Genomic DNA, 27067 nt, shown 5'->3' with positions numbered 1-27067 from the left:
ATTCAGTGTCTCATATCCTTTCCAACTTTTTGAAATTTTATCATGACATCATAATAAAATATTATCGTTCTATTGGGATTTTATGTTACTTATCATGGTAAAGTGATAGAAAATTGTGTAAATAGGTCATGTATGGTCTTTATATGAAAATGTATGCAACTTTCAATATTTTCAATTGGACACTTAGCTGCATTTCTGTCAAGATGTATCATTTAGATTGGACAGCCATGTCTTTCTTGATTTGCAGTTGTGTCATACTCTTTCCTTTTTCAAGATATGGACTGTACAAAGCTTAGTCAGAGTTTAAGGCTTGGGATATTTTGTCATAACATAATTAAACTTGTGAACAACTTTCTTTATGACCTTCCTGATCAATGTTCCTTAATGGTTTTAATGCAAACCTCTGAGGGTTGCATCAAACAGATGGATTTATGAGATTTAATCACAAACTGGTGGACTCCATTCATCCATCCATGATCTTCTGCTTAACCCAGGATTGGGTCATGGAGGCAGCAGCGTAAGCAAAGAGGCCACTGGAGATCACATTCTGATGAAGTCAACAGAGCTTTATTCGATAATTACATGATTTCTAAAGGCAGTTGAATTGGCACACTATTTAGATTTTTATTTATTATATTTTTAAAATCATACATTTTCTTCTCACTTTAGTACCACACAGTGATTTATGTTGATATCTGTTGCACAAAATGGCAATAAACTACATTGAAGTTTCTGGTTGTAATGTAACAAATGTGAAAAGTTCTAGGAATATAAATACACAGTGTGTAGTTTATTTCGCCAAATTAGATCTAATGGACACTGCAGCTTCTGAGCGGTACCACCCAGAGCGCAAACTTTATTTGAGCAAATCGAACATTGATTCGAAAAGCACATTTAAATATGCATGTAAGATGTTAGTGTACCAGCTGAAGTGGTTAAGAGGTGGTGGTTGTATTCCTTCCAGTTTCCTGCACCTGTCAAGGCAGGCCCAGAGCTGGAGTTGTGTCTCTTATCCAGGTGCAGAGTTTGCAACATCTGACCAATTAAATCCTGCCACATGCAGAGAAAGAAACAGCCCCCAGATGTTTTCCCTCAGCTGGATGTCTTGGTGGGATGCTGAAGTGACAGGGAACCTTAGAATGTTATTCTGGGTGTTTCTGCGATTCAAGTTGTCAGTGATGAATTGTGTAGCCCAGCAGAAGCAGAGAGAATGAACAGAATGATCATATTCATAACTCCTTTGAGTAGGGTTGTATTGAAAGTTGTCTGTGAAGATATGCTGTTAATATTTTAAGACATACTTTGCACAGTGCAAAATTTTTTTATCACAACTAATTCCCTTAGGTTTTGTTTAAAGGAATCTAGAAAAATGGGATTAGCTGATCAGTAGTTTCCAATCTTTGGCTTTTCACCATTTCCAGCCAAGTGTTCCAAGAGGAATGCAGGCATTTTGTTTAATAAAAGTGAAACTACTCCCTTTTCAGAGTTTCCCATTAAAGTCAAAGCAATAATCGGAACAATTTTCAGGACATAAACTATTCTTCAAGCTATCAAATGTTAAGTGGCTTAATTCTTTGAGTGGCATATTAATTACTCCATCTTTTTTTCTGATATTTTTTTTGTTTTGCTTTCTTACAGTTTCTGTTTTCATTTAGACTGCATTTTATTGTGATTGACTTCCCAATAAAGTTGCTTTCATTCATATGAAGGACATTTCACGCATATTGACACCCCTGGTAAAGATCTGTAACATTTATTTTTTGTTTCACAAGATTTCTTAAGTTGGTCCAAGGTTTAACCAAATTGCAACAGCTGTTCAGTTGCTAATATAACCTTGCTTGATGCTGCCAGAGTAGTTTGCACTAAGTTGGAATACATTAGGTAAAAACTGCCTCATTATATCCAAAATTCAGAAAAAATGATAAATTAGTTTATTTCAACGTGGTTTTGCACTCCAGAAGTGCCAGAAACAAAATATTTAGCAGTATCCTATAGGAAAACGCTGCCAGTAATGGATTAACACAGGTCCAGTTTTCAGCAGAGCGTTAGATGAAGACCAGATGAAACTCTACAAGTTAGTCTGGCTCTTTGAGAGAATGACTGAAGATTTTTGCACAGTTCTGTATGTTTATACCCTCTTGTTTTTGCTGCTAAGTGACTGTCAGCTGAAGGTGTTGACTTGTATTACTAAGATGCAATCCTGCAGCCTGTCCTGTTTCACCAAACACGTTTTGTAACCATCTCATAACTCTTCCTGTAGATAAAAGTGAGTGCAGCTCATTTGTCTCCTGGATTCCATGGCAACAGCTGAAAACCTGGACAGAGAGAACTGCCACTTTAACCTTGCTGAAAACCACAGCTTCAGTAAGCACAGAACCATTCAGTGCGATTACCTGCCGTACCGTACAAGTTCACTACACCTCTGTCCTCCTGATTCCCCTTCTTTGTGTTTTCTCAAAGTCAGCTGCTTTCTGTGATTTCATCACAAAACCATATATATAATATAGTATATATATAAACTCTGTAAAAAATCAGGATTGCAATCGAGCTGCGGTGGCTTTATTTGCACAATGCGATTGATTCTGATCATTGCGAAGCTGGCAGTGTGTGAGGTTAATTCAGCTTTACTGGTGCTTACTGGCATAAAACTAATTCAGTCACGTTAGCACAGCGCTTGGCCGCAGAGGAGCACTAAATAAAAGCTGTGCAAACTGATGAGACTTCATCACAACTGGCTGTGAGGCAAATGGCCGTGAAGATTTGTTTTTTCAGGAGGTTTAAAGTGTGATCAGGTCCGTTTATTTTGATGCAAACTCTTTCAATCGTTTCATCACAAAGAAATACAAAAACAATGACCTTGTTGCACATCTTAAGCAAGTAAGAGAAAATACATTAACATCTAGTGATGCAATTGTGATAGCTGGAATTTATACAAACAAAAACTCCTAAAAAAATTTTTATATATAAATTCATATAAATTCTGAAAATAATTGAAAAGCAACAGGACATTTCTAGGTATTCTAACAATTCTTGAAATACTGAGTTATTCACTCTACTGAATACATCTATTCAGTAGAGTGAATCTACTGAATAGATGTACATCTACTGTACATCTACTGTTCAGTTTTGCCCAAACTAAGAGTTTGAAACCCACAGAGATGTCTGGACTGAATTAGATTTACCCTACAGGTTATATTTCTGCTTCTTAAGGCAAAGTGAATGTATCTATATTAAAACTATGTTATTTTTTGTTTGTTGTCAGCCTAAATTGTCATGTCACATTTCTTTTAATACACTAAATAAAAGGTTTGTTATAAAAGGTTCAAACTAAACCACCTCACCTTGAAAAATCTAACATCAGTGAAGCAAACTAATCTGATTAATTCAGACCTAAACGGAAATGTTTTCTGACATTTTAAGCTCTATAAAAGTATGTAACATTTCAAATTTGAAAAAGGTTGACTGACTGACAGTATGGGGGATGGATAGAAAATTAAAGGAAATTATTCAGAAATACACATACACAAAACTTAATTATTGGTTGATTTGTTCTAATTTATTAAACACAAAATCTTTTTAATCTCGACTTATTTCTCGTCAGATGTTTTTTCTGAACGTCACTTACAGATTTAGCAGAATAAAGTCCAGTTTTGGAGGCTGCAGGGGTTGGATGGTGATTAAACCGAGTAATTTATGGTACGGTTCACAATTTTTTGCACATGCTTGAAAGATGTTTAAAAAGCCCTAAAAGAAAAATCCATTTGTATTTTTATTGCAGTAGCAAATTCTCACAATACAAAAGTTTTTTTAGCTCAACATTTCATTCAAGAACTTATTTTTCCAAAATCTTGAGTGACACATATATTTACATCCCTAATATTCTGAGATATAAGTCAAGTATTTCAGTTATATTTACATCAGTGGCAATACCAGGTTGTTGATCATGTGACTCGTGATGCAGAAAAAGTGTTTTCATCGCAGTTTTGCAAAATAAACCAATTTAAGAAAAACTGTTTCTCATCTTAGCCCCAAAACCTTTTATATGTCTAATGGAAATGCAGCTCAGCTAAAGCAGAGAAAAATCTGCAACATGCAGGGCATTGAGGTGGGGTCCACTGCTAGTAAGCAATTGCAAGAACTGTGAACAAACATTGTTCCTGTGGTGTGTACAAAAGCTGGGTTAGATTATCAGAAGTGCAAAAAGTTGATGGATTTTTGCAGATTGAAAAGACCCGTTTGGTACAGTTTTGATTGAATTTTCTCTTTGCTAAATATTTTCTTTAAGGTTTGCTTGAAGATGAAAATAAACTTTTGCACATTACCAGAATGCTTAGCAGCTGCTGGAGGCATAGGGCAAGGAGATTTAACACTGCAAGCATTCTAAAATGGATGAATCACTGAGCTGCAGTTTCAGAGGGCAAATGTGAAAAGTGATTGGTCATGTTAAAATTTATTAAAAATGAAATCATAAAAATTAGGATGCTACTGTCATCATGCTATCATAATGCTACTGTCATCATTTACTGAAATATCGTTCGCTACACGGCCTCATAACGAGGAAATAAACATCAAACTAACTCTCAATACCAAAACTTTGACAAACCTTCTTATTGTGCAAAAAGCTCCAACACAAATCTGTTCAAGCTCTGTGTATCTGGGCTCATAAACAATGGATGCATCTTCATATATTTTTTATCAAGGATGTTGTTCTGTAATACCATCATAACATGCGTAATGTTATTTTCAACAATGCATGCATGTATTTGCACAAGCTGTTGATTTATGGTCCTTGTACCAGATTTAGCTGAACCAAAAGAGTCACAAAACGCTCATGCAGTTATGAGAAGCATCTCCTGTAAAGCTGCTTTAACTCTGGTGCCACAGTACAGACTGTCTGCTCTTCCCTGTCTGCGGTTGTAAGGTCAATTCAGGCCTGTCTGCATGAAATTCATATGTTTTGAAGGATGAACACACATACACAGGGGTTGTTTTCCTTTTATCTTAACAGAACTGCTTTGAAAATAAATGGCCTTCTTCTGTCTTGAGGGACAAATGGCTCAGCGTGACCTGCCAGCGTCCTTCACTGCTGCTGGACTCGCACCAAAGACCCCCAAGCTGCACTCCCCCGCACTGCACTCTGCAGCCAGCACCGCCCTCTGACACCAATGCTTTCATGTTACATACACACACCGCAGGAGAACACAAACAAGGCTGCTGCTGTTTCCTCAATTGATTTTATGCCACTAAGTAGAGGACAGTGGCTGCACTTTGAAAAATTGAAGACTGAACATGGTTTTTATTCATAAGGACTCTGGCTGTATTTCCTATTTGTAGTCAGGAGGTTTCATCAAAAATACTACTTTAATTCTGGCTATTCTGTTTTATGGTGGAGTAATTGCACAGCATAGGTGTTCAATGTTTTTTAAAGCAAAAACCGAACTCTTAAACTTGAATTTATTCAAAATTATGCATGAAGTTTCAGCTATCTATGAACAGGGATCTTACAATATCTGGGTCTTGAAATATCTGGGAAAGGAGAATTTGCTTTTAATTTATTATTCAGGGTTTTAAAATGGGCCTGGGGTTAAACAGATCATCATCAAAGGTGGTGCAGATGCAAAGCAAAGCTCTGAAACAGCTATTTTCTTAAAAAAAAAAAAAAAAAAGAACTGCAAATATATGAAGGTTCACAAATTATGCTTTAAAGAATCAGATTTGAAAAATCTGTGGTGGCTCAGATGCCAAAGAAGCCATATTAGATCAACATAAATCAGAAAATTGAGTCATTTGTTGAACATACAGAAAATAAGCCTCACGACTGTTCTTGTGTTTTCAAGGCAACGTAAAAGATGATGATTTGTGTAAAAAAAAAACAAAAAAACTTTTAAAATGTAGAAATCTGTGCGGATTTAGTCGATCGTGTTGTCAGAATTTGGAGCATTACTTAAACCGGCTTTGTTTTGCAGCTGCAGACATCAATAGGAGAGATTTGGCATTTTTGCATTGATATTTCAGGAGCTTAATGTTGGACTCCTAAAGTCAGCAGGATATTTCTTAAAACTATCAGATCTAAAATTTCTCCCTCAGTTCACAGAAAATCGGTTTATTTAGATTTTTTTGCAATGTGACAGCATATATAGCATTTATGCTATTTGCGTCATGGTGGTCACATCATGCTGTGGGACTCTTGCTGCCAGTGGTACATGTGTATTGTAATGGAATAAGAAAGGACAAAGCCTGTGCTTAGATTATTCTTGTTTACCTCAAACATAAAATAAGAATAAAGCTAAGTTAACGCAGCCTTGAAACTGTTGGTATTTTCAGATGTTGACTGGGAAAAAGTTCCACATTTGAATTTTTGTTGATCCACACAATGAAGAGAAACTCCACAATAAATTCAAACTTTTGCAATTCTTGTTTTTGAAAATCCTTGCTTTTGTGTGAGCCATTTCTTCTTCAGCTAGAGTTTTGTCATATTTACAATGAGAAGTCCTAGTTTGATCATCATAAGTTGTTATTTATGGAGACTACTGAGAGTTTATTCAATTGTTTTCAGGAAAATATGTAAACATATTTTTATCATACTGCAGTTAATTACAAAAATATACTCAATGTTCATGTCAGAAATAAGATGATTATTAAATCAGATCAGAAAAACTATATTTGATAATAGAGAAAATAAAGATGTTTGCTAGTTATGTGTGAAATTATTAATATCCCATTAGAAATACCAATAGGATATCTGATGGAAAGTGCTAGATAAAAAAAGTCATTAGATAGTGAAAGACTTGATAGTGCTGGTGCTCACTGAAGATTTATAGATCTTTATTTTGCAGAACATGCCATATTTTCTGGATGTAACTCAGAAGTTTCATAAGGTTCCAGTGTTTCTGATTAGACCTTCACATTCTTCCATTTGTTTTCCCACAAGTCTCACTTTTATGAATTCGGGGACTGTGGGGCCAAATGTGGCAGCCTCTGTGATTTATTTGATCTATTTTTATTTTCTTTGCTTTCTGCGAATTTAATGATGCTGCTGTAACTCTCCAGTGTCGAACGTCTCATTTATGGTCTTCCCAACCTCAAAGGCACTTAGTTTGCATCGATCATTCATTAGTATATCATAATATTGACGTGAATGCGTAATGTCAGTCAATTAAGGACAGAGCGAGCGCAGCAGTTTTCCAAAGCAGAAAGGGGAAAGCTTTTGTAGCTGTGCTTCATTAGTGTGCTCAGAAATAAGGACGCAGCATTTATAGAACTTTTTTATATTGACTTTGTGTTTTGGGCCTGCAGGTACACCCTTTGCTGATGCGCGAGAGGCGCTCAGAGTCCCACAGGACCAAGCTACTGCGTCGGACAGTCAGCGTTCCTGTTGAGGGAAGGCATCACCCCGAGATGGGTAAGTAATGTTTTCCTCCAGTAATGCTCCAGCCTGACAAAACAGCATTATTTTTTGAAATACAGCAACAAATCATATTCAGGGTGAGAAGTTTTAGCAATTTGAAGTAAATGTTGAGGTCTTTAAAACATTTCCTGTTCTTCTGTGTTTGAGGGAAAGTGACAACAATATATTAGGTCCATTATTCATAGAAAAAAACAGCACATTTTTGACAAAAATTATCAGAAATTTCCCCCCAAAATAAGAAAATTACTTAGTTTGAAAAGTCAAAGATTTGTTAGAAATAGCTCAGAAATTGTGGATGGCACAGGGGTAAAGCACAACCCATCTATGTAGACCTTCTTCCTCAATGTCACAGGTTTGACTCCCAACCTAATGACCTTTGCCCTGTGTCCTCCCCCCCTCTCATTACCCACCTTCCTGCCTGACCGCTCTCCAATAAAGTCCACTAGGGCCAATAAAACCTTTACATATTAATAAAAAAATAAATTAAAAAAACTCAGAAATTTTGAGATTGTCAGAAATTTTCTAGAAAAAAATCATGGAAATTTGTGAGTTTGAAAAAGTCAGAATGTTTCAATGTTTGAAACCCAGAAATTAAAAAAAAATTTTTTTTGAAAAGTTTGGAGATTAATCTCAGAATTTCTGAGTATTTTCTATCAAATTTTAGACTTTTCAAACTCAGAAATGTCCTTTGTTTTCTAGAAAATTTCATAGAATAATCTAAAAAAAATTCACGAAAATTTAGTCCTCTTTTTTTCTGTTTGTCAGACAGAAAAAAAGAGTGATTGCGCCTAGTATGGCGTTGTAGATGCAGCAGACAGAAGGAACACACAGTTACTTAACATCGTATCCATTTTTGTTGACTTTCTCAGAATGCACATGGCATTTTTTTCATGGGAGTGGGACTGTGGGTTTTTCTATCCCATTGCTTCCGATAAAATCTCCTCAGACAATGCGCAAGGAAACAAGTGTTTTGGATTGTACATGAAGTCTTACCATGTCCATGCTACACTTCTCCACAAAGTTGATGTTTCTGACACAAACACATCACGCAGCAGTCACCAGCCTTACTGGGTCATATTAGATCGTTTTCTTCTGCTTGTAATGCCTAATTCTGACTCTTTTGAATAGTTTGTTCATATACAGATTATTATTTGATTAATTCAGAATGATGTGATCCAAAGCAACCATTTTGCTTTCGTTGTTGGCTGCAACACTAACTAGAGGGTAAACATTACGCAGAGGTGCTTCATGGAAATGTTTAAAGAAAGATTAAAACACTCAAGTATGCATGAGGTTCTTGAGGTTACTCAGCATCCTTCTGTTTGAGAAATAAAACTCCCTTTGGTGTTTGATTTAAGCTGAACCATCCTTTTAGACCTTGTACAATATACTTACAAAAACTTACTCCTACCTCAGGAATCCTTTTCAGAGGCTCATGAGAGCGAATATTTCACAAACCAACAATTCTTGAGAGTTTTAATGCAAACAATTGACAATTAGCATTTAAATGATACTTTAATGTCATTTCAAAGAGTGCAATTGCTTATTGTTGTAAACATAAACTGGATTTTTTTTTAGCTACAAAAAACATACTGGCAGCAAAACATTGAATGGACGTCTTGCTTTCTCCAAAGATCCTGCTTCGGAAGAAAAGTTGGAGATATCAATAAAAGTAAAAAAGCGAAGGGGGGACATTGATCTTTATTCACCAAAAACACAAATGCAGAGCTTTTTGCCACAAGACTCTGAAACAAATTGTGTAGCTACAAAACTTTTCTTTATTGGAAAGAACAACTCATGACTACGGGGTAGGAACACAGCACAACTCACATATTCTGTTCACAGAGCTGGAAGTACTGATGGATCAATAAGAATATGGGTCAGAAAACATGGCTTTTTTTAAAATATAATTTTCTCCTTGTTTTGATGGAATATTTTGGATGGTCATTTGGCTAATTTTATTTTTTAAACCACTATTGCTTCTATTCTATTAGGTTTGGCTGCTTATAATAGGTTAGTTGCATAGCAACAAAATGGGGCTTTTTGTATCTTTTGAGCCTTTTCTCTTTCTGTATTTAGCAGCACTCACGGCAGCACTCCAAACCTGACCAAAGATAAAAGCTAGTTTCAGCTTGCATCTCAAAGCGCTGCTTTTCTTTAGATTCTCACTTTTTTATTGTGCAAATTTTGGTGAGCTTTTTCTTTTCTGTCTCTGGTTATCAAACCGTGTTATAGCTGGTTCTCTTCTTGCGTCTGTTGTTAGTGAATGTGAGTTCCTTTAGGTCAGGTTTTATCATTCTCTCTGTGGTTTTTCACCTATTGAAGCCTTTTGAAACGGACTCTTCTTCATCAGCCCTTCCTGTATTTGTTGTTCCTGTCTCCGCCGTCCACAGATGTCTTTCTCGGGTCCTCCCACTTCTTTCACCCGGCACCTCTTTGTGTCTCTCAGATATTTTGTGTCTCTCCCCTGTGACGTCCTCTTTCTGTGGCTCCGCCAGCACTGCCGCCTCTTTGCGGCCCAGGAGTGCTGATTCAACAGGATAAATATTTCCCTTAGTTGTTGTATGATTGGCTGTCTGGCCACAGAGCAGCCACACACTGACACATTTGTTGACACGGTCCCTCTGCACTGTGACACACGCTGACACAGCAATGCCAGTTCAGATTACCCACATGCACAGCTGCTATGAAAACAGTCACATACAGTTGTAGGAAAATTAGGACACCCCATTAAATATTTGAGTCTTTCTAAAGTAAAGTCGACTTATTAACGTCCAATTGTTTTTGTGTTTATCTCTATAAAATAAAACCATTGAATTAAAATTGAATCAATTCATTTCCGTTAGTGCTGATTGGCTGTACAGATGTTAGCTCCTGTCGTAGTGCAAAAATGATTTCCACTGTGTGTATTAATGCATATATAATACTGAAGCTGTGTTGTTTTAGTCATAATTTTACTTGGCATTTTGCTATTACCAACTGAAAGTTAAAAGCAACTATGAAAAGTCAGAGGGAGAAAACAAACATTGTGGCAATAAAGCAGTTAACTTCCCAACAGCACATCTGGATGAGAGAAATGAAATTTTGTTTCAAGGTATTTTTAAACTTGTGCAAATATCTTCATGCAGAAGCACAGAGCAATGCAAATATTGTACAATATTAGCATAAATTGCAAGAAAAGGAAGGCGTTTCTGTTATATGAGTATATTCATTGTAATAATGTAATATTATTGTTCAAAAGGGTAAGAATGGCAAGAATATGAAATTGATTTTTATAGAACTGGAAACTTCTTGCATTAAATTTTGATCTAGCTTTATTTCTTTGTCTCAGGTGAAAGCTTTAAAACTACATACTGTATATATTTAGTATAAAAATAAACTTGCCTTGTCCGCATTTAGTCCTTTCTCCTTCAATTTTGGTCTAAATTTCCCTGTAAGAAGACAAGGGAACACATTCTTGTGATCTTAGATCTAAAAACTTTTTAAAAGTCTTTAAAAATTTCTCTTTAATTTTAACTTCTTTTTTTAATCTAGAACATAACTGGTTTTTAAGACACTTTATTCTGACCTGTGAATCATTAAGGCATAACTGATTCTAAAGGGATAAACTACTGTCACTTTTAAACTGGGTTTGTTTCCGGTGGTCTGTTGTCAACACAATAAGTTCTCATTTATTTTGATTCATCTAGTAATATTCCAAAATATTGGAAGAAAGAAAACAGATGGCAGTAAAAAGTATTTTCTGATCATTATCTCTCTTTCTATTTGAATCCAGTGCATTTTTGTGAGTATATTGTGATTTAGTACTCATTTAAAATGAATATAATCTATAATCTAAAAATAAAGCTTTTGGGGGTTTTCTGAAGCTTTGCTCACCTCATCTCAGCGATAACTCGAGGTAAATGGATAAAAGTTAAAGGAGATCAGATTGATATTTTACCTACAAAAACTAGTCTGCCTGGGAAGTCCTTTTTGATTCCACAGATTGTCATCATAATGTGGCACAGAGCAAATTTTCCTTTTTATTTTCATTTGTCTAAGGAAGCATTTATGGCTTTTTCTTACTCTTCTCAAACTGATTATAAGAAAAACTACTGCGACTGGATTAGGATGGGCATGTCCGGGTGGAAATTTATTGTTTTTTCTGAAGATCTGTGCAGACTCATTCATTGACAGCAAATAAACCTATGATTAGCTGCTTGGTTTGTCTGGTTCCCAGGTTACCAAAATGTCAGAGGCTGAGGCATCGTGTAAAAGCTTTCAAAACAGCTGTGCTCTTTCCAGATTTCATCTTAGGTGTCACCTGGACAGGCGCCCAGGCAGGGGTGCACCCTGCCTCTCACAGTGAACGCTGGAGATATAGTTAAGGTTTCTCCATAGATAAGAAGCATAAAAATGAGGTTGAACACAGCAAATAATTTTCATTTCTATATAAGATTCAAAGTACACGTAGTCAAATTCAGGGGTGGTAGTGCTTAATGGTTCTATCCTCGCTGTATTTCTACTTGTTTTTCTATATTTCTGAAAGGCTAAGATCAATCATGTCCTCTGAAAGGATGGGCAGCTTAAGTATTTCCCGCAGTTGAAGGACATGATATCGCCCTAATCAGTAGATCAGAAACAGCCATTCAGAAAACCTGCTGGAGATTTGAGTTGTTGCAGCTTGTCAACCGTTTGTGGAAAGACAGAGAACTCGGCTTCCATCAAAACCGGCACTTTTCTAAGGATACTGATAAACTGAGACCTGAAAACGTGTGATATATTACAGACAGATTGTTCTAGTTCTGTCTGTCTGAACACATTGTTTTGTTTTTCCTTTTTATTCAGTTGTGATAGCTTTTTTAAGGTCGCAGGCACATTTTCCCTGAATAATCGCAAAAGTAAGAAATTAGTTTAATAGCTTATGACTTTTAAAGGAAAAAGGATTCTTGTTTTAACAAAATATTCCTCCTTTTTATGTACCTACTGACATAAAATAGTGTCTCTAGTATTTTGCATTTACATTTTTTAAGCAGACAGATCCCTGCGAATATATTGTTTTTGTAGCAAATAAGAGCATTTGTCTTGGAGTCCCAAAAATATATAAGGTAATATTCCAACATTCCCTGAAAAGATTAAGTCAGATAAAGCTAATTCCCTCATGTTGTTTGAATAGTTACCAGTAATCAATGTCAGGCTGCAGGATTTTGGTGAATCTGAAAGACAGTGGTTACTTTTTTCCTCCAGTCTTGTTCATTAACCTCTCCACAATGGTGTGAGACCCCACTAAAAAAATGCGGTTCTCAGTGTTTCGTGTTTAAATTGTAAATCGACTTTACTTCAGCTTGTTGTGTTTTCCAGAAAAACCCTTAATATGTGATTGAATCAGCTGCAGGGAGGAAAAAACAGCACAATAAAGCTGAATGGTCTTTGGCTGAACAATTTTCAACAAAAGTACTTTAAGCGCTCAGGAAATCTTTTCCTTTTGTCCTTGTGGAGCTCTCTTAGTTTTCATTACACACAAAAGAAATTGACTTGTTATATAGAATATCATTGATATGATCCATAAATATGTTTTTGGTTTGCTTGCTTTCTTAAACAAATAACATTTTGATATGGAAGGTTGAGGCAACAACAGCTGATCTCTAATGTATTGCGGTGCTAAGCCATTCAGTGATTTATAAACTTCCAAGTATTTTTAAAGTCTGCTCTCTGAGCTATCGGGAGCCAGTGTACGGACTTTAGAACTGGGGTGATGTGCTCTATCTTCCCAGTTTTAGTGAGAACACCAGCAGCAGCTTTCTGAATCAGAACTCCAAGATCACTAAGGCCTTTTTGACACATATTCGGCTATGTCGTTTATTAAAGCTTGAATGTATAACCTACATTTACCCTTGCACCTTTTATGTGTGGTCAGTCAGGGAAAATTGTTAATTTAGACAGGAACTCCTATGTACGTTCTGTTTTGTGTTATGATGTATTTTCTGTGCTCACAGCTCCATAGACTAAAAAGAGAAATAATGAATGACAAATAAATCAAACAAATCCAAACAACTCTTCTGTTATCTGTTTGTCTAGCTGGACAGTGCTGTTGTATCTAGTGAGGACAGAACATTGAGAGTAGATTCTGTTGTTGCTGCAGCTTGGTGAGCTTCTCCTGACCGAAGATAGATCAGAGGCTATAAGTAATGCACATTCAAGCCACAATGCCAAGATCGTTATCATAAATGCCTGTATTTGGCTCACTGACAGTGTTCTGAGTGTGATGAGGTTGTAACCTTAGTATGAGAGGAATGTGGTCAGTAGAACAGATAGACCATCTCCTCTCTCCCCAAATTCTTCATTAAGGATCCTGATATTCTGCCACCAAAACAAGACAGCATGGCCACCCAATGGAAGTTGTTTGCGTGCATCACGTGGTCCAGAGGACTTCTACAAGAGCCTGCAAAGACCATCCACATACTGGCTGTTTAGTTATATTTTAGTACGACTTTAATCGTGTGTAGAGGGCCTACAATTAAAGACTTTATCATTGAAAGTTAAAAAACTGTTTGAGGTAAACATTCTTAACATTCATAACTTGCACACTTCCTTTACAGGCAGCAGCTATATAAGAATGTTTTCTTACTCTTTAACTTGCTTAGTTGCAATATTTCCAATCCACAATCAAGTCTTGCATTGTGTGACGGATCAATACTTGAAATGATGTCCCTCGCCTTCAATTATTGTGCTTTTCTATGAAGTGGCGCTTTGGCCCATTAAATCAAGATGACAGCCTTGCTACCTAAAATGAAACCAGCAAAATATGAAAGAAGGCATGAAATTAAAATGCCACTGATCCTCCGTCTCCGCTGACGGTACATCTAACACAAGGCGGCTAATCTTATGCTGCAAATTTACATTCATCTCTGCATCCCTGACTGAGCTTTATTTCTGATTCTTGATTTGTGACAGTTTGCTACAGTTGACCTTTACATCTACGTTTAATGTGAATTTAAATTACACCAGAGAGCGACCTATATGCTTACTGTCTTTTTCAGTCAACCTTTTAAATACCTGCCACCATGAAATAAGTCTCCTTCATCAGAATTTTCAGCCTTTCAAGAAGTCAGCCACAGTCCTTTCCTAAGAAAATTCCTGTAAAAAACCTTTAATAACTAGAAGTAAAATGAATTATCACTCCATGTTTTAATATATATTTTTTTAATTAGAATGGGAGAAGAAAAGTTGCATAGTTAGAGTGCAGCCACAGGAGCAGCAGAGTGTGTCACTGTGAGCACTCTGCTGTGCAGGTTGATAGTTTATTAACCTTGTGCTCCAGCTGCAGGGAAAGTGAAGTTTTTCCCCCAAGAAGCTCGGGGGGGTTTGTGTTCAGGGAGATTTGCTGAATCGTCGAGCTGTCTTTACTTTGCAGCGGGGAATGAATACAAATGTTCTCCTCCGCCGTTCTGCTCTGTGTTTGATGGACATGGACATGGAGGTTTCCTGGAGGAGAGCTGCAAATGAGTGCTGTGCTTGTCTGAAGGCTGCATGTCCACTGGGCTGTGTCAGTACACTGTATGAGTAATTCTGCGCTTTGGTAAACTGTTTCTTTCGGAAATATTTTGCTCATGAATTATTTTGTAGTTTATTGAAGCAGTGGTTGCAAAGTCACTCCTAAAAGGTGGTTATAAAAATAATAATAAAAACTGGGGCATTGCCACCTCAAATATTTGCAATGTGGATGTAAAATTTAGGAATGAAGAAATTCTTCATTCGTTCTTTTTTTTCTTTTTTGTTTTCTTCAGGTCCCTTACTTACACATTATATAAATAGTCTAAATAAACTGTATAAAAACCTGCATATTCCTGGTTATCATAAATTCTTTCCATGTAGGAACATTTCAATAAATTTCCTACCAGATGTTTTATGTCTGGAATTGCAATTTCTGCTAGATTCAACTTTCCAATTGTGTTCATCTCTAAGAATCAAATATTAAACTACTGGAGGTTTTTGATTGAGTCCTGAATTAATTAATACATTATGCAAACCAGATTATCTGTGTGGACTAATTTCAATTCCATTTTCTTTGCTCATTATTTATTTTTTTTGTTAATGGAATCCAACAGGTTGCTTTAAATCACGGCCTCTTATCAAGACCTCATTCTGAGCAAACATTTATACAAGAAGAAACCTGACCAGGAATCTTCTGCCCAAACATACTTTAAATGACAAGAAAAACTAAAAGAAAACTGGTAGCAACAGTCATGCATGGAGGTAAAGAGAGTAAGCACAGTGGAGTAGGGAATAATGGTCAGTATGTTATAAACCGGCCAAGGTATTTGGCTGCAAAACTTAAAGAAATAGCTTGGGATAACTTGGGATAACCCAGGTCAGTCGATAAGATTCATGAACATTTTGTGTTAATTCTTTTTTATTATTATTAGATAGTAAACCAGGTTCGAGTGGCTGATTACACATGAGAGGAGTCTAATAAATGCCTGAAGGAAAGCTGAAATTGGAGCAATATGATCCAAAACTCTGGATTCAGCGATTAGCTGAATTTATTAGACTGTCTGAAACTGAACAAATATAATATTCCTGTCTTGAAATAACAAATGCATGGGTTAGATTATTTATTTATTTTTTTGGCTGATATTTTAGGAATGTTGCACAGGTGAGACAAGACTGTCCTAGACACCTGTTTAGAGCTAAAGGATATTCTGATCACAGATGGCACCAAGGTTCTTTATAATGTTACTGGATATCAGCCTAAAGCAAACCTTAGCAATTCACTGAACAGTTTATATTCTAGAGGCTCTGGATCAAAATAACAACTTCTTTCCTGTCTTGAAATTAAGAGCATGCAATTGAAAATCATCCATATTTTCTTCTCTTAGACATGCTTGTAATCTAGATAATTGAGGGTTTTTATATAATTTCTTCCCAAATGGAAGCTATAACTTGTCAATGTACCGAACTCTGTGAAACTTTAGTGAATACCTGGTTTCACAGTTTCATTGTTACCTTCAGTCATTTTTTTAGATAAATTATATTTCAGTTTCTTCCCACCACCTGCTTGAGGAGCGGTTATCTGTCTCTTCCTACCTAAATGCGTTAGCTTGCAGCTGGCATTTCTGGGTTATATCACAGTCCAGTGATACCAACATCATTTATTTCAATTTTTATGCAAAGTGATATGTAAATGAGTTTATTGCATAACTTGAAATGTCTTTCTGAGCGCTACGCCCCGTGGGTTGGTGTGATGTAGCGGTCAGCTACAGTATATCATCCTGCCTTATCAACATGCACAGATGGACAAACAGCAGATAAATCAAACAAGTCCTGTCTCGATTTATGTGACAGCCAGCAGCTCTGCACACACAGACGTCTTCAGTTTTACAGTGATTTAGCTCTTGGCCAGCATTAGAAGTTGTAGTTGATGTTTTGCACACAGACTGCATTCTGTGAGTTGCACATCTGGTCCATGAGAAATTTTATTTATTTTTTTAATCTGCCAAGCAACGATAAGAGAATTTAAGCCTCTTTGAAAGGGTTAAGAACTAAAATCAGATTGATTTCAAGCTGTTTGAACCCTGTGCAAAGCACAATTTCAAACCTGTCGGCGTATCTTTCATCTGTTTGATTTTCTAAGTTTGGATACACAATAAAACAGTTTTCTTTGCGATCACATACATGTTTTGCTTTATAGGATTTACTCAGATTGTACAGAAAAGAAACTCCTTCTCCAGATCGTCTGTGAACACAAACGTAGATTCCCAGTGCCTTTCCTTCCTAAGATAGATTTGGTTTCATGGATTCTGCTCTGGTGGCTCATTTTACACGCTCATATCTGCTGTGCGACTTTAGAAGCTAATTAAATGCATCTCAGTAGCTTCACAGCTGAGATGCTGACAAGATGTCGGTTATTGATCTTCGCAGCATATAATTAATATTAGACATCTACTGATGAGCTACATCAGGCATCCATAGACACACAGAGTGTGTTTAGGAGTCAAACAAACACACAATCAGTGTCAAAGACCCGGGTTAGAAGGCATTCATTGTCTTTACAGCTAATAAACCACCCACTTACTTGACATAATCCCCAGAAAATCACGTCTTCCAGCTGCACTTAGATTTTTTTGGGAAGAAATAGTAGAAAAGCAGATTTAATACAATATACTGAAGAAATCGTTTTGGTGAAAGAGACAATAAGTCTAGATTCTGCAAAGTTTCAGTTCACTCATAACTTGGGAAAATATCTTGTTATAAGTGAAGAAACATCTGCCAGCGGAACTAGTTATTTTTATTAATATTGAAGAATTATTGGCTTGTAGTAAACTCCTATTTCTTGCTGAAAAGTTAACTTAAAGTTATTTCTGTCTTATTTTAAGTGTATTAAGATATTTGCCCTAGAACATAGATACTTGGTAAGATTTTGTGTTTTTGCAGCGTGTAGGTCTGAGGGCCATAAAAAGAGACTTGGAGTATCTATATCTTGTCTTTTTTAAGTTTAGTCACTTACATTCTGAAGTAGAAACACATATTATAATCTAAAGATCCAGAGAAAATGCCTTATATAAAAGTTACACCTGATATATTAAAGTCATTGAATAAAGTACCCTCAAGTAGCCAAAATACTGGTATCTGCAGATACTGCAATCTTCACTGGAATATCTGCAGAAATTACATACTTAAGCATTATAAAGTCATAGATGTTAAAAGAAAAGGCGATGATGGATCAATCAGGAGTATTTTACCCTTGAGTTTACTTTGGCAGGATATGAAGGTCAATGGTTTTGCTAACAGAAATGTGATTTTCAGACAGAAGCCAGCTCCTGTCGGTCACATCAACTCAGCTGGTGTACGACTGTAAGAAGTGAAGCGTAAAAAATAAAAAATAGATACTATAGTTTTTGCATATTTCAATAATAAGTTAAGCCATAAACATTTAAACAGACTACAAATAATATCTTTTAATATGACAAGAAAGTACTTTGTATGACTAGGTTTGTCTGCAAGATTATTTTAATTTTGTTCTAATTCAATGCTTGGGTCTTGGGTTTATTTTTGTTGATGTGGTCTGTTAAAGACAACCTTTCTGCTCTAAGGGTTAATTATGTAAAAATGTCCTGTTACTAAACAAATCTATTCACAGCATGGCTTCCATCTTTCAGACCAAACAAACAAAACAATTTTCTGCGTCTCTACTTACCTACTTGCTCTATTAAAGACTTTCTATCCCTCAGGCATGCAATTTCACTCTGTGATGGAGAACATTTCCTTGTTTGTAGTGTAATCTGTGCCTGTATTTATTACGTGTTCATTTACATCCCAAAGCCACACCGGCTTTCTGCCTCTACTGTCTGCAGAAACTGAGTGAATGCATGAAAATTAGCTAGAAAATCATTGTTATAAATAGCAGAGAAGTAAGTCATGTGCATATGGCGTGAACTTCCCTCTGTTTTAAATACAGATTCCATATTTTAGGTGGTCCATGAAACAACTATAATTGCAGAAAGAGTGATGCAAGTAGCAGAACATCCTCACTTATTTCTGATCACGAGTCACAGTGTAACATATTTATTTGTTATTCACATTTGATTTGGTTTTATGTTGGATGACTTTCTTGATACAACCCTCTCGGTTCATCCCTGTTTTCTGAGTTGCTTGAGTTGTAGATCCTGTGTTTACTTAAAAAAATAAAATCTGTCATGACATTAATGAACTGCGAACTGTTTCTGAGAAAAAAATAAAAGCATTTATACAAGTTTTTTCTACAATTGGCACTTCGTAGCAAACAATTCCTGACCTAATACCTGGTCTTTGATATTTTGTGAGATGTAAGTTTTTAAATGTTGCTCTAGGAGGAATGTTGCTCTAAACAACAGGAGCTTCACTTTTGTTATAGACAGTGGTACATTATAAAACCAACACCTCTAATGTATGTTTCCTCATGACTAATGAAATGAAACCTGTAGTGAAAAAGTTATTATGTTGGCCTTTTAAACTAAAACCTACAAATACTCTTCAAAATAAAAGTCTAGATATTTTAGGCAACAAATTACTGCAACTTTAGATTCCAGGTTGCTCATGGTACCAAACTAGTGACAAAAAAGGAATGCTGCCCTTTTAAAATAAAGTTTACAGATTAGTCTCCAAATAACAGCCACATTTACTGCATTATTGCAAACTTAAGCCCCCTTTAGATCCTTCTTTGATTTTGTGTTTGACATGATTCTTTTGTGGCATGATCAATTGAAAGATCCTCGCAAGGAATGAAAATTTTAAATCAATCCAGTAACATTATGCCCAGATGCATCTTGGGAGGTAGTAATTAACCCATCGCCTGTGAACTGTAAGCATTAATGTAGGATTGCAGAATCGGTTTGACGTACGACAAATCAATGACAGAATCCACAACTGCTCGCAAAACGGAAACATCATTCAGAGTCCGTCTAATCTGAGAAATATGTTGACCAGCAGAATCTTGTGCAGAATCTTTAGTTGGATTTAAAGCATTGAATGTGTGTTGACAGTGGGTAGGAGGATAGCAACACAGAGGGGGGATTGTTCTTTTAGGATTTAAAATGACAAAGTTATCTATAATAGGAGGTTTATGGTTTTTATTGCACAACTATGATGTGAAAGAAGTTTAAGTTCTACCAGTGACCCCAGCTGGGCTGGCATAAAAAGTTGTTTGTTGTTATAAAATAAAGCTACCAGCTAATTAAATTTAGATTTTTCAACAGTGCCTATGTTTCTTCAGTAATGTGTGTACTAAAGAATTTTTTGTTTAATCTTTAAAGTAATTGAGAACAAACTGTTCAAAGTTGAGGAACATCTTGTGTTTCCACCCTTGTATTTTCAAGGAGAAAAAAATAAATAAATTTGGAGTTAAAAACTTTTCTATGTTTACCTGTAGGGCTTGAGTTGCTTTGTAGCAGCATTACAAATGCATAATCATCGTTAAGATGTCGAAACGTATCAAAAGAAGCAGACAGACTGACATGCCTTCACATGTGCCACATCAAACAACATCAGCTCATTTGACAGTTTCCCCCGCTGCACTCTGGAGGTCTGGCACATCTGCATATGCACCAGTGGGAAATAAACTGCTTCCAACAGCTGTTAAATATGTGTAAACCCCTCCAGGCCTTAAAGTAGTCCACACCAGCATCACCTTCTGACAAAATGGCAGTCATTTTCTCACCATAGTTATATACTTTTCAAATAATTTGCTGACTATGTTTGCTCAGCGACATCCAGCTTCACACTGATTTGCACACATTCACACCTGGCAGATGCCCAGCACAACCAGCATTTTAAAAATAATTTGCATGCACTTCACAGCTCCAGTATTTAGGATGAAGTGTTATGTTCAGGCTCAGCTGTACCTAGAGGTGGAAACAGATCTGATTTGCTGCATTGCCTTTACATAGATCTATATTAAAGAAATCCATTTCCTTTTAATGATTTGGAGGTTAAGAAGCTCTTTGTCATTTCCATCAAAGTTCCTCATGTGCATCAGCTACTGTACATTTACCATCCCAAAGTTCATCAACTGTTCATCAAAGGAGTTCATCCTGTAACTGGTGGGCTGCCGATTCAAACCCTTCTGTTCTATCTGTCTTTGTGTCCTGAGGTATGACACTTCACTCACCTCTCCTGTTAGTGGTGGTCAGAAGGCCCCAGAGCAGCTGTGGCTACGATGTAGCTTACCACCATCAACATGTGAATGTGTGTGTGAGTGTATGTGTGGGGGAGGAATAGTGTTAAGTGCTTTGCAGTCCGTTGGACTGAATAAAGTGCAAATCAAGCACAGGCCATTTACCATAGTTTTGTACAAAACAGAGCTTACATAAATTCTGTATCATTTGTATTTGAAGTATGCTGTAGAGCAAAAGTTTGGAAGAATCGTTAAATTTGTACAAAATACCTTCCAGCATAATTAACATGATTGTTACATAAAAAGGCGGTTAATAGAGCGCATTTTAATCATGTGTAATATAACCATTTGGGAATTTAAGTTTTCTTGCTTAGACTTTACTGTCTAAGGACAAGAAGATCACAGCCTGCTTGTACGATTCTGGCCTATTTTTCACTGATACTCTGGAACCTAGAAATCCTTCCACAAGAAGGATTTCCACAATGGAAATATAGTTGGGTAATACTTACGATCAATAGAGTCTATTCTACTGGGCTCCTAATCAGAAGAACCTCAAAAGACTTACCAAAGTACACCCAAGTTAAGTCATAAATTGAAAGTTTATGCAAATTAGCTTAGACCTTTGAACTGCACTCCTCAAGACTAACGACTCACTTTTCCAGCATTTAACCTCTGTCAAATGAAACTGTCTCCCGGGTGTGAAACGCAGGTTGAGAACTTCTGCAGTTGGTAAAAGTGCAGAAGGACAAAGTAATTTACGTGGTAATAACAGTTACAGAATAGCTGGCTGTAGAGTATTTGAGCCATCAAGGTAAGCTCTGTGGGAATTTCAAAACACTGCAGAAGCTGTTACAGAAATAGTATTATGTTATTTGCAGCCATAGCAACACTGAAGGTAGTGGATAAGCTGTGAGAGAAAAACTGAACTAAGGACTGGCTCAGTCTGAAGTGGTCATTTAATTTTCCCATTGCTACTTTAATGGGGTGCTTTAATGAGAAATCCTCTCTGATAATTTCAGAGTTAGATTCAAAGCTCTTTTCACATGATAGAAATAATTACTTACTAATTGCGTATTCAAATGTCTCTACACCAGTTTATAAAACAAAATTTACAGCTTTCTATGTGCACTATGTAGTCTAAGTCTTAAAATTTTCTGCATTAAAAATTCACTTTTACTTTTGAAAAAAGTCCAAATGTTTTTCAAATGTAGAAATCCAATGGGATTTTTACACACAACCATTTCTAAACACACAAAACATCAGACCTTAATGTAGATTGACAACAGCAGCAAAATGTTTAAACAAAAAAGTAGCACATGTTGTGTTGACAGTGATTTTGTAGTTGGCTGACAGAAACTGTTTCAAAGAGCGAATCTTACTTTTTCCTTTTTTCACTTTGTTTGATAAAAGAAATTGGCACCACTTCAGTCCTGGTGTCATTTCCAGTGTGTTAGTTGTAAATCAGAAAGCAATGACAATTGGGTCAAGGTGATCAGCGACCAAGTTGAATGTCACTGATCAATAAAAGCCAGTAAAACATATTTATTTCTATCTTGTGCATTCTAACACTAAAGCAACCTGTTCAAAAATAATAAATTGTGTTACTCATTTAGGTGGATTAAAAACAGTCAGAAATGCAAATAGAATTTAAATTTCTGAAACTTAGACTTTGGTTTTTATGAGTTCGTCAAGGATTTTTCTGAGTAAAAATTCCAATCTTTATTTTGTTTTCCATCCTGGAACTTGGAAATCCTGACCTAATAGAACAAATCAACTGCACCATTGGAGAGTTCATTTCTTATGTAATTCATGCTAGAAATGTCATACCAGCCTTTTGCCTTCCACTGCCTTCGACTTGCTGATTAGTTTGTTCAAAAAAAATGCTGCCTCTCAAAAGAAACACACTCCAGCTGGACATGGACATATTTTTCATTTTCAAGGTATCTCATTATTTTGTTGCATCCTCCGAATGTGGTTTCCTGCTCCGTTAAGCTAAGATGACACGATGACATATTTCCGAACAAACAGGCCTTCTAAATCTCATGCTGGGTTCTGATTTCTACGTAAGTAGCCGGAACCACCTGCCAGCAGAGACCGAAGCAAATACAACTATTACTATTTATGTAAGAGACACTGTTAATTAGATTTCTGCCTTCTGTCACTTCATGCTGCGTCTACAATTTAAGATATAACACTTAGAAATAAATGACTTGCTTTTCTATTTTTGCTCTCCGTACACAAAACAAGCTTTAAATGACTGTAATATGAACCCAGTTCATTTTAAATACATTTGATTAATTTGCTTTATTGTTCTTAAATAAAATATAGTGACTTTTAGTCGAGCTGAAATGTGCTTTGCATTTTTTCCAACTTCTGCCTGAAAACTACCTGTTTCTCAGGAAGTTTATACTCTTTTGTTTTTGGGGGTTTTTTGTAAATTTTTGTCACACCAGATGGAACAGTTAAAAGTTGCTTTAAATTTTGTCTGTCTATCTAGATAAAAATAGAAACTGAATATCTTAAAATAGGGTTTTTTTGGAGACATGATAATATGGTATGTTGATATTTCACCTGGCATTAATTGGATAATTTTTTTTTTAAGTTGTACATACTTGTGTATAACAACATACATACAGTGTCCTCAATTTTTATTTTGACCCTCGTACATTAAATATTTAGTACAGTATCATTTTCTTACACTAAAGACACAATTATGTTGGCAAGTGCCACAAATGTTGAGACTTAACATTTTTCATACTTTATAAAAAGGATGTGTCTTTGTCTCAGACTTCTGCAACTAAATCAGCATCATTCAGTGAGAATTATTCATTTGATGCTGCAACCAGTGAGATTTTTACTTATTTCCTTCTAAAAATTACTTTTCAGGTAACATATGCACATATATAATCTTGACTGTCTCTGTAAAGGTCTAAAGGAGGCAGCTGAAGGTTCTGTGGGCTTCTACTGCTCCATAAGTTGTTTTATAGCTCAGCTTAATGAACAGAGCGGCGGTGGATCAATAATGGGACTGGAAGATAAACTCTGATAGTTAACGGCTGTTAGCACAGCCGAAAATCTTTAAACGATTTAATTTCTCACTCAAAAAAATTAAGTCTATCATCAGCTTTTTAATTATTTCACTTCAGTAAGAGATGAGTCATGTTTGTAATAATTGGCTAAATAAATGTGCATATAAAATATTTTCATTCTTATACGTACCTATTTTCCTGTATGTATATATCCTAGACTGAAATGCATAATGCATAGAGTACATTACGCATAAGGAATTATGTAACCATGTTTGTATGGTGGTGATAAAAGACAATCATGTTTACCTGAAGTCATGAAGATTATATTTTGGTTAAACCACGATTACATTGTTTGTTATAGAATAAAAGTAATATTTTTTGTGGCATAAGTTTTTAGTTTCCAAGCTCCTCTCATGAAATGCAGGTATTAGCAAGGTCAACAACTTCGGAGTCATAAATACAGATAACTTGTGGAAACGGTTAAGGAAGAAAATAGATAAAAATGTATAAATATCTTAGCGTCTGTTTTGCACCTTCTTCCATTATATATCACGTTGATAATAGATAAATCAGATTTGCTGGTTAGATTTAATTAACTAATAAATAAAGACAGAAAAAGTTGGAAAATGTATTAATTTCATCATTTTGCTAATGTAGCCTGGACCATTGGGTATGTACAGTATGTACATACACGCAAGTCAGTCTTGTAGCATTATTGAAATTTGCAAGACATAAAAGAGCTCCCTACCCCCCCCAAACAACACACACACGCACACGCCCACACACTCCCACCCAGCAGGTCTGAGTCAGGTTGCTTACATCGCAGCATTCCTACAAGGGGTTTATTTCCAAATGGTGTGGGCGGATGTGACAATGCTAACAATATGTTCATGTTGTTGTGCAGCTTTAACATATGTTACAGTGAAGTTCCATGTTTATGCCTTTAATATTCAGAAATATAAAATCCTTGAATTTTCTGTATGTGCATCTCTGCTTTGTTTTTGTAACGGAGATCAGGGAATAATTTTGGTCTGGGGGCTTTTGAAGTTCAGTTCGGATGCAGAGTTCTTCCACTTACCATCTGCTTGTCTACATAATCATATGTTTTTCAAACTTTCTTGGCTGAAATTATACTAAATTGCTGATGATGATTGTAACTAAAGGAGAATTACAGCCATGATTGTCTCACAGTGTCTCACAGTCAGACTTCTTTAAAAACTCTCCTTCCTTCCTCTTATTTTGGGTGGAAGTACATTACCTGGCTGTTCATTGATCACCATCTCTGCTGATTATTCCACATCCTGAAACACAGCAGCAGTTGGCATGTATTGCAATGAGTCACAAATGACTTTGCAATGACTGGAATCCAGAGCTGTGATGGTGTGGGCGGACGGTGCACTGTTAGCAAGTTTCTGTATTTTGAAGGTAAAAAATGTGTGATTTTAAGAGGAAGAACTTGATTTCAACCTGTAAAAAGACATAAAATTATGGACTGATAATGTGATAACATGTAATAAAATCTCTTACAAATTTTTTAAATAGTAAGCAATTAAATAATATTTAATTATTTATTTAAATAATATTTAAATAATATTTAATTGCTTACTAGAGTGACTTAGTGACTTAGAGTTACTAGTGACTTAGAACTTTTAATTAATAATCCATGACTTCCTGTTTTCATATTGTGAATATAATGTGACACAATCACGTTATATATGTACAGTATATATATATATACATATATATATATATATATAATTTTTGTTTTTTGTAAAAAAAATTAAAAAATTAATAATTTTTTTAATTTATTGATATTTTTTCACAGTTGAAACAAAGTTTACTTATTTCGACTAGGAGGACGCATACAACTTTTTCCCCCTCATTTATACCAAACTTCTCTTGCTTTAGATCAGTTAGAATTGCCAAAATAATTTCTACTGGCTTAATGCCACAATCATGAGAGAAAGGTAGTGATTTATCTGTCCATATCTTCAAAATCAGAAGTTTACATACATTCCTTCAGTATTTGGTAGCATTACTGTTGAACTTTATGATTTGGGTCAAAGAAATTGGCTTTCCACAAGCTTCTCAAACAATAGTTTGTTGTAATTCTGGCTCCACAATTCTCTTCCTGAAATTTTGGCTGATTTCTTTTGACTTTTCCATAAGTTAGAAAATAATGTTGCCTTGATGCATTTTTCACTTCATAAAAATCAGCCCAGGTTAAACAAGTTTTCTCTCCTAAAATGTCACAGGCGTAGTGCAGCCATGCTGAGTCCCTGTTGCAATTGGCATTTAAATACGACACTCTGCTCTCTAACTACTGTGACCAACTGAGAAACTTTTGGCGATGTCAATTGTATAATCAGTGCTTAGATAAACTCCTGAGGGTGGAATGGGAATCTAACAAATGAGATTCTAACAACCTTTATCGTATTTTCACTGGACTGTTGTTTTATTACAAAGTAAAATTGCTGTTCCAACTTTTTTCCACTGCTCTGTTGTCTGTGAATACGTTAAAGAGGTAGTATGATGTCTTTTCCAGGCACATGGAGACATTTTATAGCTCAATCAAGTAACTATGTTATAAAAATATATCAAATATGACTCAAAAGACATTTGAACTGGGTTTTTTTCCCCTGGAAATTGGGCCTCTGTCCATTTAAAACCTCCTGCTCTTTCTGAAACTCTGACTTAACAAAGTCATCACAACATGGCTCCTCTATTAACCCTTTAACAATGTTTTTAGCAACGTTTCTCTCAGAAGTAGCTCCTGTAATAAGCTCTGTAGATATACAGTTGCACCAGGTTTTTGCTAATTGCTGGTGGCTAGTCTGAAGGAGCTGATTTGAAGGCGGGGCTTGGTCCACCCAGGCATTTTGCACAGCTGAATGGTAGCCATGGGAGATTTCTCATCAAGGCAACACTCCAGGTATGTTTTTGATGAGGGAATAATACATAAGAAGATTTAAAGCTAAAAATACTTAACCTTACATTTTG

General features: G+C 35.9%; 1 protein-coding gene across 9 annotated transcripts in view; it reads left to right on the top strand.

Annotated features, from left to right (window-relative positions):
• Window positions 1-27067, top strand: part of syngap1b (synaptic Ras GTPase activating protein 1b) — a 182404-nt gene that overhangs the window by 65496 nt on the left and 89841 nt on the right. For all 9 annotated transcript variants that reach the window (XR_004338777.1, XR_004338778.1, XM_032559177.1 and 6 more), the window contains exon 3: window positions 7297-7402. Coding sequence is in view for 7 of the 9 variants with exons in the window: in XM_032559177.1 (XP_032415068.1) it covers window positions 7297-7402 (106 nt within the window). In the remaining 2 variants the exon portion in view is untranslated. The remainder of the gene's footprint in view (window positions 1-7296; window positions 7403-27067) is intronic.

Source organism: Xiphophorus hellerii, chromosome 3, assembly GCF_003331165.1.
Source record: "Xiphophorus hellerii strain 12219 chromosome 3, Xiphophorus_hellerii-4.1, whole genome shotgun sequence".
Taxonomy (NCBI): Eukaryota; Metazoa; Chordata; class Actinopteri; order Cyprinodontiformes; family Poeciliidae; genus Xiphophorus; species Xiphophorus hellerii.
This window is presented reverse-complemented; position numbering and strand designations above follow the sequence as displayed.